At 42.0% G+C, this 20,291-nt stretch overlaps 1 protein-coding gene across 2 annotated transcripts in view; it reads right to left on the minus strand.

The window, feature by feature from the left end:
- ITPK1 (inositol-tetrakisphosphate 1-kinase) overlaps positions 1-20,291 on the minus strand; it is a 156,836-nt gene that overhangs the window by 47,919 nt on the left and 88,626 nt on the right. For both annotated transcript variants that reach the window (XM_049828741.1, XM_049828740.1), the window contains exon 4: positions 17,612-17,729. In XM_049828741.1, the coding sequence (XP_049684698.1) occupies positions 17,612-17,729 (118 nt within the window). The remainder of the gene's footprint in view (positions 1-17,611; positions 17,730-20,291) is intronic.

The following is a 20,291-nucleotide window of genomic DNA, read 5'->3' on the forward strand; positions in this document are numbered from 1 at the left end:
GACTCACTACAGCACAGGTCTTGCCAGCCTGAAGAACTCTGCCCCACGTACCAACAGTTCATCTATGCTTTCTTCCCTCCCACTTATAAAATACACCTTTTCCCAATAACTACACAACAACCAGGACTTTCATACTACTCAGTATTTCAGTTTTAGTCTCACAACATTTCTACAACATGGCTGTGAAATCCAAACTGTGAAGGACTGAAGCATTCAACTCTATGCTTATGCTCATAGCACAATGATAGACTATTAAGATATTTAGCTTAAACCTTTTCAAGACATGCAGCTCGAAAGGTGCAGCACCAACCTTTCGCATTTCACAGCTGATTGAAGAATTAAGGAGGATTCTCCTTAGCCCTCTTCAGATTTGTCCAGATATTGGAGAAATTACAAACTAAGCCATGAAATGATTGAAATGATGCTATAAAAGCAGGATCTAAATAGGTCTAGGAACCCTCATTCTAATCTGTGTTTTTCTACTCAATTTTGGTTTGCTCTGAGCAAATCCCTTATGAACTGCATGATAAGACATTTCTATAATGATCAAGTGAACAAGTATTATTTATGGCAAGATTTATATAACTACCTACACGGGGGAGGCTCAGCACAGTGTATTTTTAGCATCAGATACTGCAGGCTTCAAAATAACGACAAAACCTGAATGTTTAAAGAAACCAGGTCATAGCTCAGAATTCAGCTTTCACTACATGCTGTTTCAAAGCATTTCCTCTGTATGCCATTACAATTAAAAGCTATGTGGACACCGTGGAAGCCTTACTATTGTCCCCTAGCATCGTAGGATCATTTGTATTACAGTGGCATTGGAAGGCAAATATTTTGAGCACTGTGCAAAACACATGATAAGAGGTAGTGTCTCCCTCGGAGAAGTTTCAAACCAAACAAATAGGACTAATGAAGGACAGAGGTATGAAATGAAGAAACAAGGGTGTGGAGAGATTAATACCCAGGCACCGTTGGAAAGGTTTGGAACAGGATCAAGCCTTTCAAGCCCTAACACAGTGGAGTTCTTCTACAGGTTTGTCTTTAACAACTTCAAATCTCTCTCCTTGCCTTCCTGGCTGACACAATACCCTTGCTCTAATTGAGATAATGATGGTGCAGTTCCTAGATTAATGCTATGTGCCCTACAGCCACTAAAATCATATATCAGCACCCTAGTCTTTATAAGTTGCAGCACATGATGTATACAGAGGGAAAAAAAATTACACGATCAGAGCACAAACCAGAAAATGTTTTGAAAAAATCAGTTATTTTTTTAAAGTCAAAAAAGGTAAGAGGAAGCCCACTTACATTTAGGTTTCAAATAAAACAAACTTCCCTATAAGCCTGAAAAAACATTCAGTGCATGTGGATCTACCTTTACAAAAGGAAAACCAAATTTTCCTATAAAGACTAACCAAGTATGGGAAGTTATTAAAAAAAAATTCTCTTGGACAAAATAATATGAAAAACAAAGACCGCATGAGAGTGCAGAAGGAAAATGGATCAAAACCAGCTGCATATGACGAGACACATTAAATTCAATATGAAATGCATTTGTTCTACTCTTCAGATCTAGGCAGGCTTTGACTTTCATTTCAACTAAATAAACACTAACGACCTGATGCAATTCACTGACTTATATAGTTAAAAATATACCTAAAATTCGGTATCTTTCTATTTAGGAGATATTTTGTTTAAGGATTCTTTCCTATTCCTAAAACAGAACGGGGGGAAAAAAGTGATTGTAGGATTAGATAGAGAACTATGACTGTGCTTTTTTTCCTAAAGATAAAATTCTTGTGGTAAATCAGAAGTGTAAATATGGAAGATAAGACAAGTACTGCCAGCTCCAGAGAAGTGTGTGCATGTCTAGAAGTGATTCTCACCCAGTAAACACCCATTATGCTTTGAATCCCAGCTCTGTCTCAATATGAGCTGGTTTTGTTTGTGCCAACATTCAGGCTCCAATAAAAGGTGAAACAGCCAATGTAGACAGAAATCTGTGTTGTTAAAAGAACATGGTACTTCTTTTTGTGGGTAAACCTGACTGTGAATCAATTTGGACTTAAAATTAGAAGGGATTCTGAACTGTTTAAGTAACCAGACTCTTGAGCCACCTGCCAGCTGGAAGACAGGGATGGGGAGCAGAATGAAGCCCCCATAATCCAAGGGGAAATGGTTAGTGACCTGCTACACCACTTAGACACACACAAGTCTATGGGGCTGGATGGGATCCAGCCAAGGGTACTGAGGCAGCTGGCCAAAGTGCTCACCAAGGCACTTTCCATCATTTACCAGCTAACTGGGGAGGTCCCAGTTGACTGGAGGTTAGCAAATGTGACGCCCATCTACAAGAAGGGCTGGAAGGAGGATCTGGGGAACTACAGGTCTGTCAGTCTGACCTCAGTGCCTGGGAAGGCTATGGAGCAGATCATCTTGAGTGCCATCACGTGGCACCTACAGGACAACCAGGTGATCAGGCCCAGTCTGCATGGGTTTATGAAAGGCAGGTCCTGCTTGACTAATCTGATCTCCTTCTATGACAAGGTGACCTGCTTAGTGGATGAGGCTGTGGATGTTGTCTGCCTGGACTTCAGTGAAGCCCTTGCCACCATTTTCCGCAGCATTCTCCTGGAGAAATTGGTTGCTTATGGCTTGGACAGGCGTACTCTGCTGGGTAAAACTCTGGCTGGATGGCTGGGCCCAAAGAGTGGTGGTGGAGTTAAATCCAGTTGGCAGACAGTCATGGGTGGTGTTCCCCAAGGCTCAGTGTTGGGGCCAGTTCTGTTTAATATCTTTATCAACGACCTGGACAAGGGGATCCAATGCACCCTCAGTAAGTTTGCAGAGGACACCAAGTCGGGTGGGAATCTTGATGTGCTTGAGGGTAGGAAGGCTCAACAGAGGAATCTGGACAGGCTGGATCAATGGGCTGAGGCCAATTGTATGAGGTTCAATAAGGCTTCAACAAGGCCAAGTGCCAGGTCCTGCACTTGGGTTACAACAACACCATGCAATGATACAGGCTTGGGGAAGGGTGGCTGGAAAGCTGCCCAGCAGAGAAAGACCTGGGCATGTTGGTCAACAGCCAGCTGAATATGAGCCAGCAGTGTGCCCAGGTGGCCAAGAAGGCCAATGGCATCCTGGCCTGTATCAGAAATAGTGTGGCCAGCAGGAGCAGGGAAGTGATCGTCCCCTGTACTGGGCACTGGTGAGGCCGCAGCTGGAGTCCTGTGTTCAGTTTTGGGCCCCTCACTACAGGAAAGACATGGAGGTGCTGGAGCGTGTCCAGAGAAGGGCAACCAAGTTGCTGAGGGGCCCGGAGCACAAGTCTTATGAGGAGCGGCTGACTGAGCTGGGGCTGTTTAGTCTGCAGAAAAGGAGGCTGAGGGGAGACCTTATCGCTCTCTACAACTGCCTGAAAGGAGGTTGAGAGGAAATGATGAACAGGATGAGAGGAAATGGCCTCAAGTTGCACAAGGGGAGGTTTAGGTTGGATATTAGGAAAAAGTTCTTCACCGAAAGGGTTGTCAAGCATTGGAACAGGCTGCTCAGGGAAGTGGCTGAGTCACCATCCCTGAAGGTATTTAAAAGACGTGTAGATGTGGTGCTTAGAGACACGGTTTAGTGGTGGACTTAGCAGTGTTAGGTTTATGGATGGACTTGATCTTAAGGGTCTTTTCCAACCTAAATTTTTCTAATAAGGTGAGGAGAAGCAGGAAAACTTGACTGCTCTTCCCACTGGATCACCCTGGGCTTCTGAAATGGGCTGGATGATAAAGTGCCTACAACAGGCGGGCCAGGACTCAATAAGCTTGGTTATGTTGTGTATGTTGATAAGCCGGGATACTGAACTAACACAGAAAGTCCAATTTCCTTCCAGGAAGAACAAAAAAAGGAGCGTTTGGTGTGCATAACCAGTCTGTCTGTCTTCCATGCTCTTTTTTGTGCTTTAGGGGAGCGAGGCAGCCTCACAGGTATATAGGTACCACTTGTTGAAGCTGTTTCAGCTACTCCCTATCTTTTCCCACAGCAATAGCTTAGGTGGCTGCTACTGCTGCATCTGGTGCATGAAGCCAGTCCCAGGCAGAAAAACATTCACAAACCAACCACGTAAAGTCCTCCACCCATACCTGCCTCCAGAGAGCCACATATGCCTGTGTGTTTGGTACAGGTACTGCTATTGTTTTAGCTACTTGGTTACATAAACGATTTTAAAAGCTTCTCTAACCACTTAAATGATGGTACTGGTTACACATCTTCAGCCTGTCTCACAAAGGATTTGTCCTAATTCACAACAGTATCTTTGAAAATAATCACTCTAAGGAGTAAGGGAAGAGGCAGAGTGTTGGATGATCTTGGCTCAAGGCAGGCATGCACTTGCAAAGAGCTGCATCCACAGAGCAATTCCTGCCAGAGGTGCAATTACCATCTGGAATGGTAACCCTGCCCCAACACCTGCACGGGTGTAGTTATACAGACTATAAAAGTGCTTCTTCTGGTACAGTTCATCCCTACTCCCACGCAGGAAGTTGTGTAAGAGCATCCACATTACAGCCATCATTCACTAGAAGGAATGAAAAGCAACACACCTTATGCAGACAAACCCTCAGACCCTCCTATATGGGACTCTCCTGCAACTCCAGCCCCCACCAGTGTGAACACAGTTCGTATTTTACTTCTGCATATAACTAGTTTACAGCTATAGTAAGTCCTTAATGTTATGGATAAGCTAAACTGCCTGCAACAGGGCTTACGCTTTCATCACAGTGTGAAACAAGCTTTATGCTTCACTGAAGAGCATCAAAGCTCCTTTACTCTCAACTCATATAGGTGTCCAGAAGAACAAGTTGCCTTTCTCCCAGGGACTCTTGAGAGCCAGCAAGCTATCGAGTAAGAGTGGGAGAGGAAGGGGAGGAAAAGGAGATATTTTCCTCTCTTTTCTTCTTCTCCAAATTCTGAAATCTCAAAAATGCTCTCTCCACCACCCATTTTAAGTTCATTATAAATGATCATTTCTTCAGTGAAAATAAAATGGGTGTTTTCTGATCTCTTCTAACATTATTTTCTTTCAAAATACCAAAACCCAAAAGCAATTACAATCAGCTCTAGTGTCTAGGACATTTACTTTCCCACAGCACAGGACCTTGAGAGGAAGCATCATGCTTACAGAATTGCCTGTATTTCATATACAGCTTATAAAATGGGAAGGCATACAAACATTGTGGGGCAGTGCTGGAAGACACAACACTCAGAATGACTACAAAACCTAGCAAATGTAGAGCTCGGCACTCCCCTAAGCACTTCTGCTATCTAGGTAAACACATTTCAAGATTTAGCAGTTTAACTAACTGGCAGCCTAACAACTGATTAGAAAACTCAGTGTCAAAATTCATGATAACTGCAATAAAATGTCAGTGTAGATTTCATTCCCAAAACTTACACCAGACTCCAGGTCGCAAAGACAGCAAAAATCAACCAAAACCAAACCCATTTGCAACCTGGCATACCTGCACAACAACCTAGAACAGATCCACGGAATGTCAAAGAATTTATGCTAGAATTCATTTCCCTGCAGCAAAAATACAAGGAAAGTGCATTTGAACTGGCTAGCTTTCTTGGTGGAAGCACCCCTCCTGAACTGCATCTGCCTTCCTGCCAAAACTAGCAGGTTTTTTTAAAATATTTTCCTAAACAGGAACTAAAAACCTGTCCCCAAGAGCAACAATAGCATCAACAAATTACACAGTACAAGAAATCAGTTGCTGTGATACACTTCTCTCCTTCTAGAAACCCAACACTAATTGCCCAATACTGAAGAAATGGCAGTTTATCTCCTAGCAAATGCTTGTGAGGATTCCCAAATCAGCAATTAGCATCTGTCCCATTGTGCTTCTCTGCCTAATATCTTACGCAAATTACACAATTTATAGCTTTAGATTTAATGTGCGGTTGCCTAACGCCGCAAGGCAAGAGGAGCCTGCTGATTCAGGAATGCATCGCTCAACTGCCTCACCCTTGTGAAGCAAGTGACAAACTCATTCCACAAATTTCTCCATGAGGGAAGAAATACTTGCTCCTGCTGTGCCATGTCCACATGAACAGGTGCAGCCAGACCACAACTCCTCTCTCTACATCCCAAAAAAAGCAGAATGAAGCCAGCTTCAGCCCAGAAGTCATATAGCTAAAGTAATGTGACTGTGTTCAGCTAAAACATGCTGCTTTTTGTAAGAGAGGACAGCCAAACATATCCAGGTCTAGCTGTACTGACCCACGGAGACTTTGCCCCAGTGGGAGCCCAAGACTACTCAGGCTGCTTAGCTCTTATGCCAGCACAGGTAAACATATATGCTACGGGTCTCCCTCTGTGCTGGCCCTGCACAGGACAGGTAGCTATTAACATTTCAGCATGACTTCCTTAAGCTCCCTGGCTCAAGCTGTCAGTAGCTGATGTTTTTTATTCTGAAGGACAATCAACATCAGAAAATACTGGTCTGGAAAGGTTACCAGGTTACCTACCGCAGTCCCATTGCATTCCAGCAAGATAAAATGCTCCTAACACCAACACTGGCAGATGTTTAACTATCTAACCTGTTCCTAAAACCTCCAGTACAAGAGGTTCATAACTACTCCATTAATTTGTCCCAGCACTACAGTAGCCTTGTGACCAAAAATCTTATCATACTTACCTTCCTCCCAGTGTTCAAACAGCTCACTCACAGGCTTCCCAAGTGCTGACTAACCCTCAAAAGGTTCCCCTGGTGAAGCAGGGAAGTTGGGCTGGCGTTTTAGAGATCAAGAGAGTAAGCAGGGCTGTCGTCAAGGCCCTGAATCTCAACAGCAGAGATAAAAAAAATGCCTGGTTCCTGGCCCTGATGCTCTATGCACTACATTTCTTCAGAAACATCAGGTAATACAAGTCAAACTAGCCTATTAGAGAAACGTAAGTATCCCTCCAAATTTGGCTGAAATGAAACTGCACTGGCATTACAGACCCTAAAGTCTCAGAGCCATATTAACCTATGCCTTGCCCACAATGCTGCATGTGGATTAGCTGTATTACATATGAACCAGGACCTGGCACAGGATGGGGCTCATAATCAGTGTCCCAACTACTTACCTCAGTGGGCCTCTTGTCAACACACCAGCAAGTAAGCTGGTATGATAGATTAAGCTCTGTTTTAAGTGAAGAAATTGCTTCAGTATAGTTGAACTTTCCCACATGACCAAGATCTTAATGGACCTTCAAACATTAATAAAATACAGATCAGAAAAGACAAAGCTCTTCCTGAATGTTAACATCTTGCATCACCTTCATAGTATGTTTAGTGTTTCTTGGTCAAAAGAGAGGCCTCATTCAGAATATTCATATACTCTTTGTCAGTAGATGCATGGTGGGTAGATGTCTGAAAGACTACCACTTTGGTCTCTGTAGGATAGATTTCACTGCTGGCTGCTCACTGGCACTCAGAGACAGAGGAAACACCCCCACAGTGTCCTCAAGCTGACTAAGAAGGACCTGGAATATTAACGCTCCACTCCTGTAGGAATCCCAATGCAGCGTCTAAAGTTAACATGCTCAGTAACAGCTGAATGCTCACTTCCCTCCTTGCCCAGCAGACACTAAAGAAGCTGGCAGCTGAGCTGCAGCAAGGGGGAAAAGCTGCAGCTATTCTGATCATGGAGCAAGCTTGTTAGGGTGGGTAGGAGGGTGAGACCTGTGAAACACTATCGGTTCAACCATTTTCATATTTACATGGGAGATAAATTTTGCAACTGGTCAGTCGTCCTCAGGATTTTGCCAGGCAGCAAGGGAGGAAATCAAACAAAAATTTGTAAAAGTTGAAAAGTCCCAGTGTGCTAAGTAATGCTCTGTCTCAGACAATGCACCAGCATGACCTGGAAGATGACTTCCTTGATCCTCTAGTAGAACAAAAGCTAACAGACAAACTTCAAGGGTGTTCAGTACCATTATGTCCTGCCATGTATTACAAGTGCCTGCCCTGCAGTGCCATGGTTCTGTCCCCTTGTGCACACCCCCTTGCCTTGCTCTGCAGGGTCTTGTATGGGCTTTAATACAGCAGAAGAGAAAGCTGTCAAAGAAAGAAAAAAACCAGTCATAATCACATCATCCAGCCATATTTCTGGAAGAATAACATCAGGCTTTATATGAAGTTCCCATTTAACATGCAGAGTCCTCATAATAATTAATATAAAATTCCAAGACTTTATTCACAAGACGGTAACAGTGCCAAAACATTACTACTCGTACCAGGTTTAAAAGTTATGTAGAACTAGAAAATGCTTTATATCATTACTGCAGTTTCAGCCATTCCTGCTTCCTGGGAGATGGGAAATGAACACAGAAATTATCAAACCAAATGAGACCACAGTTCAGCTGATACCATGTCATCTCCATTTCTGCTGCTTGACAGTGAATTTCAAATCAGAGGAAAGGGAATATATATTGTCCCCCAAAATATCCCAAGTTATGGAGTTCAGAGTTCATAAATGGAGTTTCTTTTTAACACCCACCAGTCAGTACCATATACCCCCAACCATGATGGTTTGTAAACCTTTTAAACCTAGCTGTGAATGTTTCCTACCCTTTTCAGTCCAGCTAAGATCTTAGTTGATGTTTTATAGCAACTGCACAGATCCTGAGTGGAACTGTACTCTGACATGGTTGGAAAGAGAAAAAGGGGAATGTTTCTCCATTTACTCATATTTTGTTTGCTTAGGTTTTGTTCCACCTCTGCTAGCCCCAAGTTGATCTCACTCACCCCTTGTGTGGCCACCTCTAGGCACTGACCATGCTCCTTTTCTCCAGGATTCCTTTCATTTCTAATGCATATTTTTAAATTCAGGAAAGCAGAACTGAAAACAGTCTTCAGGGGAAAGCAAGTGCTTTATTTCCATAATTGTATGCTCAGTATCTTCAATGCTATTTTTGGCCACCATAATCTTTTTGTTTGGTTCTGTTGGCATGTTCTCTTTTGACTACTGAGGCAGAGGGAGCAGAAGTTTCTGCAGAAAGAAGTTTCAGCAGAGCTACCCACTGTGACGCCAAGGTCCTTCCTGAGCAGTGAGTCAATGCAGAATTTAACAATGCATGAGCTGTCCATATTATTTCTTTATGGGCCCAAGAGACTGCAATAAACTGGATCTATCATCATGCTGACTCCTCACTGACTTTTGGTAGACCCATCTGATATTGCTGTCTCCCACTGCCTGGAAAAAAACTAAACAATTTGGACTTATCTGAAAAATTTGCCATCCTGTGTTCATCCACCCTTTCCAGAGTTATTAATAAAAGTCCTGGAACACCACTAGTATGGGATGCTTGACTTGCCACATTGAAAGCAGTTTATCTATCTCTGTGTCTTGGTCTCTGCCTCACACTTTCTGTTGCTTTGGTTTACTTGACATCTGCCCTCTGAGCAGCGATTTTTTATTTTTTTTAGAAGTTATTTCAATGTGCTGACTTGTGTTCAGTTATCCAATCTCTAGCTGACAGCTTCAAAGAACTCCAATAAGCCAGAAGGCCTGAAGGCAACCAGAGCAACATGGCTACACAGTGGCATTTGGGGGACACACAATTTCTACTAGTCAGACTATTTTAGCCCAATTTAATAAGCAGTGGTTCACTCTTGGTGTACAAAACTAAACAAGTTGCATATTTCCCTACAAATGCCACAAGTTCTGAAACATGCTCCACATATACCTTGCCCACCAAACAGGGTATGAAAGGATGCAACGTATACCTGTAACACTACCACTCTTTCTTCTCAGCATAGCATCCTTCCATTTTCATGGAGCAAAGCTGTGTCCTGCAGAATCAGTTTTGTTTGTTTTACACAAATGCAGTATAATGACCTGAACCATGATTACTAACACTCCAGAAGAGCTGACTGTCTCCATATAGACATACCAGCCCATGGATGCATTTGGATCTATTTCCACCCCATATACAGCGTTTACACATCAGAAAAACAAAAACCCAGCACTTTCCAATCTCTACTGTAAGAGAAGTACCCCAAACAGGAAGAAAAGCAAGATGTTAGTGGTGTAGTGTATCAAATGATGATGACAAATAAATGACCTTGTCCAGGAAGACTATCAAGCAACTAAACATAGAGGTTTGGTTCCACTCAGTCATAAACTATACAAGAAACTCAGATCATCTCAAGTCCTTCCCACCAACCTTTGCACTTGTAGCCTCTTCCACTCTGACTTCAGAAAGGCACTTGGAAAATTCATGAGAGCCAACTACTGACATCAAGGAACATAAAGTCACTCAAGCTTTCATGATTTCTTTGCTAATACACTCAGATGTTATAACAGTTGCACAAAGCCAGCAGATAAGCAGAAACAGAAGCCAACAGTGCTTTTAGATTGGGTGTTAGTGGCCCTGGTAAAGGAAAGCATCCTCTTCATGCATCTCTCGGGTACTGTTATCATCAGCTGACCCCATGCTACCCTGATAAAGCCTTAAGGTCCTGCTGGACTCTTCATGAGGAAAGATTAGAATCTAACCATGGGTCTCGCATGTTGGCTAGACCCTTGTCTAAGGACACGAGGGATGCTACTTTTCTTGTCCATGCTAGACTACTGTAACACATCTTAAAATAAACTGCTTCTTCAGCAGCAGCAGTGACATGAGCACATCACATCAGAACTGCAATAATGTTCTACTAGCTTAGTCCTGGTTTCCAATTCAGATGAAAGGTCCTATTTTTCAAGACTTATTTCTTGACCTCTGATCTTATGACAATGAGTAGAAACATCACAGAAAAAGCCACTTGCTGCAAAAAGTATTCCCAGCTAAGTTTTACATTGATATTGTGAGCAATTTATCTTTCATTGCCCCTTCCTTACTTTTTCTAGCACCCAGACAGTTGGGAAAAGTATATTCTCTTGTTGGATGCCAGCCAAGGAAATTTTTGCTCAAGAGGATCAGAATAACTTGAAACACAACCATGCTGGAATTTAAACCATCCAGTTTATTCAGTGAAGACTTCCTCCTGATGAGAAGAATCCCTGCTCCTCCTTTCCTAATTCTAGAGAGGCAGTAATCCTCAAGACTTAATCCGTGTTCTGTTCTTAAAACCCTAACTGGAGATGTCTTAGGAATCCCCCATGACAATGGAGTGCAGTCATGGCTTATATCTTTACCCCATAAAAGCAGATTTGGTCATTCTTCAGATCCACCCAAGCCCCAAACACAAGTTTCATAGAAGCTCTTGCTTAAATTACTATAAACTTCTCCATGTTTTCAGCTTTATCAAGTAAACAAATGCTTTGAAATGATGCATGTAGGTGTAAAACGAAAGTTACCAACTCTGGTATGCAATAAATCAATCAAAGGTCCAGCCTTGTTTCTTTTTAGATTCAGATAAGCAAAGGAGACTGAAAGTGGGATGCAGATTCCCCATATCTGGCCACAAAAGCACACAAGATTTAAAGATTAAACCTAAGTGCACCCAAAAGTAACACCTGAACTTTATATAGACAGCTTCTTTTGAAAGCTCAGTGACCATCAAGACTACTAGGATCAAAGATGAAGACTGTCTGTTGGTTCAAGGAATTCTGGCTGGCACACCAAGACAGAATGATAAAAGTATTTTCTATATTATTCTCTGGGCTTTGTGTCTATTGGACTCCAGAGTCAGCTTGAACAATACCAAGCTGATGTATCTTAGCAGGCCAGCAGACTGCCACTCCTGGCTGGGAACACAGGGACTGTGCCCATCATTTCCACAGGGATCCCCAGAAATCTGGTCCCTCCTACCTACGCTGGGACAGAGCTGACAGCTCAAAATAACGAAAACCTGGGAAGAGGGAGGAGAAGCAGAAAGGGAAAGGAGAGTCTGTTTGTATTTTCTGATTATGAAATGGCTAACTTTCAGCATTCTTACCTTAGAAAATCCTTTTGTAAACTACCTTAACAAGAGCAAGCAATGGTCCAAGAGAGGAGATTCCAGTTTCCCTTTGGGGCTTCCTGCTTTCTCTTCCTGCCACCTCTCTCAGAACAGGATTAGTCCTTTCGAAGCAGCTGTCTGCTCTAAATTTCAAAGCCAGGGCTTGTTTATCATAACATCAACATGTCCATGTCCCTTTGTCAACCCCCTCCTAGATGCATGAATGAGCTTTTATGAGAAAGATGTCAGGTGACACCTCCCTGGGTCAAAAGTCCCAGAGTCTTTCCAGTTTGACAGATCAGGGCTGAGACCTACCAAGTGCTGACAGCCGGGGTACAGAGAGCACTGCCACGTGCAACACTGCCTTGTGCTGATGCACTTTGGACAAAGTCCTTCCAGTCACAGAGAATATCAGTTCCATTCCAATTATTTCCCTCCACGCATGTACACTAGTTTTCAGACAGAAATTAAAATGCAGTGAGTGAACATGCACCACACTTGGAGCAAGGTAATGAGACATCTGTTTGCGTGCGTTCTTGGTGGAAAGAGAGCATACAATCAACAGGGGAGACTTTTGCATCCAAAAACAAGCACAGTTATTTGCAGTAGCTAACATCAGCCCTCTAACTTGGATGCTTTAACTGATACGTCCCTACATAAACAAGTATCATGTGCGTGATTTAGAACCTTTAAATTAAAACCAGATTTCATTTTAATAGGAGCTTCAAATACAGATAGAGGTGCCTGAAGTTGAAGAAGAATAGAATACTATTCTTCTCCCTCCCCTCTGACCAAAACCGCTATGAAAAGTATGCCACAGAGAGTAGAGGCCACAGTTTCAAAAGGTGAATGCCTAGAGCTATGTATATACAACTATTTTCAGGCACTTTTAACTGGGTGGCCTGATTTTGAGAAGTTCTGAGTATGCACCACTCCAACAACGTACGTGCTCCCTAACTTCCAAAAAAACAAAACCTCACTACCTACTTTGGCATTGAATTGTAAATACCCAGTTTTCTTCTCAACAACAGATGTACAATTTTTGTTAAAACAATACCTACACAGATTGCTTGGCATCAGAGACTCACTATATCAGAGTATGTGTATTCATATATGGAAAAGAGGTTACTGCCCAGAAACATATGACATCTAAAGGAAAGAGGCAGATGAGTGTCAAGAGAAGAAAGAGACACAGGGGTGACATGCTGTGCCCAATGTCACACAGCAAGTCAGAACCAGCACCAGGCAGAAAACCCTGAGCCCCAAATCAAGTGCCTTACCCATTACATCATGCTGAGCCTCTCTCCTAGTCACAAAAGATACATACAGCTGTTCAAGGAGTACTTCTAAAACAGATAATCTGATAAAAAGAAATCCAGGGAAAAGAGAAGGATGCCATGATCTGTTCTGTAATATCCCCCAAAATCAGAATGAAGAGCACACAGCAGCAACAGCATCTCATATAATAGTAAACAATCAAACATAAATAACTTTGATTACATGCTGGGATTAAAATATCACAGCTAAAGGTTTTTATACTGTTTAGAGTGTCCCGAGGGAATAGTTCCAGTACTTCAAAAAAGACTGTTAGGAGAGAGAGAGATTCAGGAGTTGCAGCTTGGCTCATACAGGAGTTCTCTCTTCTATGGGAACCCCTGAAGACTAGTTGCTGTAGAAATTTTAGATTTGGAGTTAAATTTAAGAAACTAAGAACAATACGATTTTAAAATCATGGAAAAAAAGCCACATGGAAGTGGTTAAAGAAATTAACTCCAGGGTCTGCAATATCTGAAGTTCAAGCACTATTGAGGAAACCTGTTAAGTTGCTGGAGACAGCAAAGGAAGACGAGTAGCTGATGGGAACACTAACTAGGTAGAAGACTGAGTGAGTAGCATGTTTATCTCAGTTTTGGTTTAATTCCTTCAGTTTAGATATTACTTGTAAGATAAATAAATAATTTTAAAAGCTTTTAATCTTAAAACTAGAAATGTAATGTAAAAAGGTTAGTTGGTGCCTAATCACAGTGATTATCCATTACCATCTTAAGCATAATTTAAAAAGTCAAGATCTTGAATTCGGAGTCTGTAGGATCACAGCTTTTCAACATGGCACCAGAGAATTTAGTTATTGTTCATGAGGTTAAGGCTTAAAAAAGGCTGACACAGCTCCAACCATACAATACCCTGCTAAAAATGAAATTTATGTTAAATAATGCTCCTAATTTTTCACCAAACATTACAGAAACTGATCTAGAGCACTTTTATATCAGAAGCAGTTCTTCACAGATAAGTAAACAAAGCAACACAGCTGCCGAGAAAACTCAACTGCTATCACAAAAAAAAACCAAAAAAACCCCAAAAAAACAAACCAAAACTATTTCAGTGATTTATTTCAAGATACACCTGCCAGCTACGTAGGACACAAGGTGGGAATGCAACCTTTAATCTTTTCAAATCTTTATAAAAAGACTCAGAAGTGAAGGTTTCAGAATTACTAGCCCTTTTAGAGCTTGCACTCAAAATAACAGAGAACAGGAAAAAGAAGAAGTCACAGCCCTGACCAGACTATTGCTTCCAAAAAAGAATCCATTAAAATCAATGCTAAAATATCTCTTAAAATTTTTTTTTTTCCCCCAGAAAACAGTCCCACTTGCTTCCAACGGAGGTAACACTACCTATACTGAAGAAAACAATCTCTGCAAGTCACCTCAGCAACTGCTAGCTGCATGCTTCAAGGTGAATCCTGGAGCAGGTTACCCAGAGAGGTCATGCAGTCTCCATCTGTGGAGATATACAAAACCCAACTGGACATGGACCTGGGGAACCTGCTCTAGATGATCCTGCTTTGAGCAGGGAGTTGGACTATATGATCTCAAGAGGTCTCTTCCAACCTCAATGAATCTGCAAATCTATGAACCTTGTGTTTCCACAAGGACTGAGTGGTTACAGCATCAGTCTAGGACATGGAAAGTCCAGGTTCAACCCTGTGCTTTCCCTCAGACTACACATATGACTCTTGCCCTAGTTACTAGTACTCCTCCACCTCAGTCCCTTTAGTGGCCACAGACTGGTAGCAGAGACAAGGAGTGTGCCACAAAGCATCTTTCCAATCCGTTCTCAGGAGGCTGGATCAAAGTACTCATCACTCAGACACGTGACTCAGAGCAAGCTACAGGACTTTCAGAAAGCCTAATGATGTCCAGATGCCCAGTTTTAGACACTTCAAATAGGGATTCCCTTTTTCAGGACGCATGGAGAATTCACTGTCAAAAGGACAGGCAAGGCATTAACTTGGATGTGTGAAAAATAATTACATTTAAAATCAAGCTGTTTGAAGAACATGAGGCCCTACTGCTGCAGAATGCAGTCACCTCAGCAACATCTGGCATTTTAAAAGGTGCAGGCAACACCCGAGGGAGGAGGATTCAGCACCGCACAAACTGGAGTCAGCAGAGCATGGATCATCCTCCCTTTAACCCAACTGCTGCAAATCTTCAGTTATGTAGTTCTGGTAAGGTCTAGAGGGTTGAAATTAAGTGTAAACTGAAGATCATAAATAAAGACTATACTTCGTTTATAGTTACTTTAAAACATAATTCAAAGAGAGGTAACAATCACCTGAATCCAAAACTAGTCTGTAAACAAACACTGAATTTTCTTTTGAAAGACTTTAAACAGCAGAAGATTTCTCCTTACACACATACTCAACCCTCCAGAGTTTATGGCATTCCCTTGGAAAAGATAATCCCTTGCACTGAACTTAGCCTATCACATCAATTTTGTATCCTGTGATAAACTGGGCTCTCTAGTTACAGCTAAAGACCAGGATATTATTTTCTTGGTAGTGACTTCCATTTTGAAATTCCAGGGGAGAAAAAAAAAAAAAAGAAAAAAAAAGATGTGGCTCCTAAGACCTCATGCCATTCACAGATGTATTACTTCTTGTTTGTGTTTTCTAAGTGCTCAAGGCCCTGGGGTGTGACATGACAGCTGCAAAGTAGAAAACAATTTAGCACATAAAAACAAGGAGGGGAAAAATACACATAACGCTGTCTAGAGAAGTGTAACTTTCTTCTCACTGCAGATCATTATGTGCAGGAATATAGAGGCTGATCTACTTGGGCCAGAACAAGAAGTTAGCCAATTACTCAGCTCTCCTGAGATCTCCCCCTGCTAAATACAAAGTTGGTTCAAGGTCTCTGTCACAGTATTTCTGATGATAAGACAGAAATAAGATGAGATGGGGTGGCAAAGGGGGACACACAGGGACAGGAGAACAGGTGAAGCTTTTCTTTACCTCATTCCTCAACTTTAATAACAGCTTCTCTTCAAAGTGTCAGTTTTAACTGAATACAAACATACTTTCTTCTTTTTCCTCCTTAAGCATTTATTCCTTTTTCTCATCAGTTTGACCAGAGGAGGCCAAAATACACGCAAGACAAACTACTTGCAAAAACTGGATGCTCTCCCAAACATATTGTTCTCATAGAGATAACAATAATAATACTGATGGCAATTTAAGAAAAAAACCAAAACTACTGAATCTCTCTGCTGCTAGAACAAAATCCCAACCACTACCTCAGAGCACAGGTTTCCCTCAGCACCTCTCCCACTCACAAACAGCAATAAACACCCCAAAACAAAATCCTTTTAAACTATTTGAGCATTTTCTCCTAAAGACATTGCAAAAGACAAGGGAGAATGCTGCAAATTATTAGTCTTATTTTTACATAAAGACACTGCCAATAGGGCTGGGCAGGTCAGATGCAAACAGTATGTCTATAAATCCACAACTATGAAAATACAAATTGATGAGCTGCTTATCTGCCCATCAAGATAGTGATAATGCAATCACAATGGTAATTGCAATAATGAACGTAGTTCAGCAACACAATTTCCTCCGAGTATAGTCATCTAACATATGAAACAGTTACTTCAAGAGCTACTCTAGATTTAAACTCAAAAGCTAATAAATGTTTCAAGAATATGACAGTAACAGAAGTAGAAAGGGAATAAAAGACTAATTTAACCCAACAGTTAACAATGGTTAAAACGATAAGATACCAGAATTATTCAGGTTGAAAAGGCATGACTTCTAAACATGGGAATATAACTCAAATGATGCCAATTAAAGGCAACAGCCTATGTCAGGTAACTAGCCAACACCAGAAGTGCATTTATGTTCCTCCTAGCAATTAACTTGTGCAACAGGCTTCCAGTGCTTCTCAAAGACCTCAGCTCTATTTACAATTTAATTTCTTTCAGTCCTTTCCAAAACTGATTTTTCTTCTTCCATAAATCTCCCCCAAATTCAGGCCTCAGGATTCTTATGACAAGCTGCTAAGTTTGTACAGTGATTTCAATTCACCAGCATGCACAAAAAGACAATATTTTCCAGAAGATTTCTGGGAGTGCTCACTGTAGTAAATATGCTCCCCATTAAATCCACATCGTATTTTTAACCAGATGCCGACCTCCTTTGTGTACATGGAAAAAGAAGAGCACGGGATTCCAGAGGGCAATCCTGTGACACAGGAATGCTTCAGTGTTTGCACTCCCATGGAGAGACAGAACGCAAAGGGCCCAAAACCACTACTTCGAACCTCACATCCAGCCTCTAGAAGCCAGCTGCTTCCTTCTCTAGTCACAATAAAAGCCTTCAGGGAGAGCAGGTATTGGCCTACCTTGCATGTATGCCTCTATTTGCCGAATTAGCTCATAAGACTTGGATCGGTCCAGAAGTGTACGAATAGCTGGAAGGGGGTCCAGGATAATGGTTTCTGGATGAGCATCAATATACTCCTGCAAAACAAACACATAGGAAAAAAAGAAAAAAAAAAGAAAAAAGGCATTAGATTGGCTGAAGAGTATGGAAAACTAATGAGAAGGGGAAGAGAATAGACAACGTTAAAAACCTCAATGTCCAGCTTCTCTTCAAGGGGAGGCAAATGCATAATGGCAATGCAGGAAGTCACCAGACAGTCTAGACACTGACATTTGGGAAAAAAAAACCAAACATGACAGCTAACTGGTTTAGGATGGCAAATTTCTTCTGTGGACTCACCATCAGCAGTAAAACCTGTGCTGCAACCACATCAACTCAGAAGGGAGCCACTGGCAAAATGCCACAGTAACAGCTGTCAGCAGGGCTGAGAAAAGCAATTAGGAGAAGAAAGATGACACACTGCTATCTTGGGGTCAGCCTTGCATTGAATCACTGCACATGAACATCACAACTGTCTGAACTAAGCTCAGAACTACATCTGGGTTCTTTAATGTTATTATTGCTGTCCTCTAGCTGGGCTGAAGACAGTATTAAGAGCTGGATGATAAGGGCTGGAATTTTTTTTGGCAGAGCTGAAGTGACTGCTGCTTCACTGTGTCTTCAGCGAGTTCTGAAAGCCCTATCTTGCTGCTTCTCTAAGTGCATACTCTCCTGACTACAGTAACAGAGCAAAGTTAATGCTCTCATGCATCTTCATCTTGGGAACTCAATTCTCCATTCCCTGAGGTCATCACTGCACTACTGCATCTTGGCCATGAACAGACTCAGCTGCCAGGTATTGCCCTCCCAAGCCCAACAAAACTTCCTTCTGTTTCTCAGAACAGAAGTGGTGTTCCTTTATCATTGCCCCAACCTGGCCCATAATCAGTGGGACAAACAAGCATCCATCTTACCCTATCCAAAATCAGACAAACATTTCCAAAGTTAGCATCTGCCTTTGTTTTACTCAAATTGCCAAAGCCACCTTTACATTTCCACTCATTTCTTTAAATCCATTCATGCAAATGCATGGTGAATGCTTCTACAAGTAATGGATTTCCATGAAGTCCTATTTCCCTTAAGTTGATTACTTTAGAGAACAAAACATACTCCAAAAGATATTTAGGAGCATGATGAGGTGGCCTCGGGAGATGCACTTTGCTAAATGAGCTGGAGAGAAAAGAATGGCATCATCTGTTTCCAGCAAGTGATTTTGCTCCAGATGCTGACTGGGGAAGCAGACTTCCTCCATTCAACTCCTCCTAGCACTGGCAAACTGTTGCTGTCTGCTGACTACATAGTCTGAGCTGATGGCTTGCTAAAAGGGGATTATTCTTCTGAGGCTAAGAGGATCCAACACTGGGGTTTAAAGAACCCCCTGCATCACCCACAGGACACAAGTAGCTTTCCTTCAGAGGGCATGAGGCACCCTTCAGGGGCAATAAGCATCTGACATTTAATAATCCCTGCAGAATATAAAGAGTGAATTCCCCAAAGATATGTTCAACCTTACTGCCACTTAGGAAAAATAAGGACAGAGTCTTTTGCACAGTCAGTCATCAAGACTGTCAGATCCAGCTGTTCTCTCACACTTGCAGTGTAGCCTAGATAAAAAGCCTCTTCAGCTCACTGGAGCAGAAGCTGGGTTCACTTCAAGTCATTAATACCCAGAACATACAGAGAACAGCTTTCATGAGCCTCCTGCCCCCAGTACTTCCAGAGTCTCAAGCAGAGCAGTCAGCTTTCAAATAAAAAAAATTTAAAAAATCTTTTCTCTAAGAGATAGAGTAACTTGTCACCTAATGTATTAAACACCCACATGTATCAATGCAGACGTACCCTTTCACGCAGCAGCTAAAAGACACCTTGTAGAGCTAGGATGATTGGGGCATTAGCTTAAACTTGCTGATCATGAAATTGTACTCTAGGATCTCAACATATCTAAAGCATAACAAGAAGCTCTTTTAGCCCCTCTATGCCTCAGCTTAAAAGATAGGGAGCTACCACAGCATGCATCTTCATGAGCACACCGAGAGGATGAGCACATTACAGACAGCCAATACCCTGGTGGGGCAGCGGGTGAGTACACTCGGTAACCAAACTGAACAAGACACAGCTCCAACACGTGACCTCAGCAGAGACGTGACAGTAAACATCCTGCGGTGTTTCTGATTCAAGAACTGGCTCTTCCTCTCACACTGTGGTGACCACCCCTCCACCTCAACCAGTCTCTGAATTCAAGCTCCCCATACTTCCACCCTGGCCTAGCCCCTACTCTTTATGTACTAATCCTTCCCCTCACACATACATTCATCCTGCCTGTGGCCTCCATCCCCTTCACTCCCCTCCAAGTGTGTTGCATTTGTTATTTTGGCTTATGTTACTCTAAGTATTTCCAGAGGGAGAATTGGTTTTTTATGCTTTCTGTAAGGAACTTCACAGTGCTTTATTTATAATTATAATGGATTAAAAGATCATCCAGGCAGTAAGTTTGACACAGCACAACGACATTTAACAAGAATGAAGGCATGATCCCAAGGTCATTCTACAGCAGGCAATGTGTCAACAGAAATGAGCATCTTAGCTAACTTTCCAGTGCC

This window comes from Accipiter gentilis, chromosome 25, assembly GCF_929443795.1.
Source record: "Accipiter gentilis chromosome 25, bAccGen1.1, whole genome shotgun sequence".
In the NCBI taxonomy this organism is placed as follows: domain Eukaryota; kingdom Metazoa; phylum Chordata; class Aves; order Accipitriformes; family Accipitridae; genus Astur; species Astur gentilis.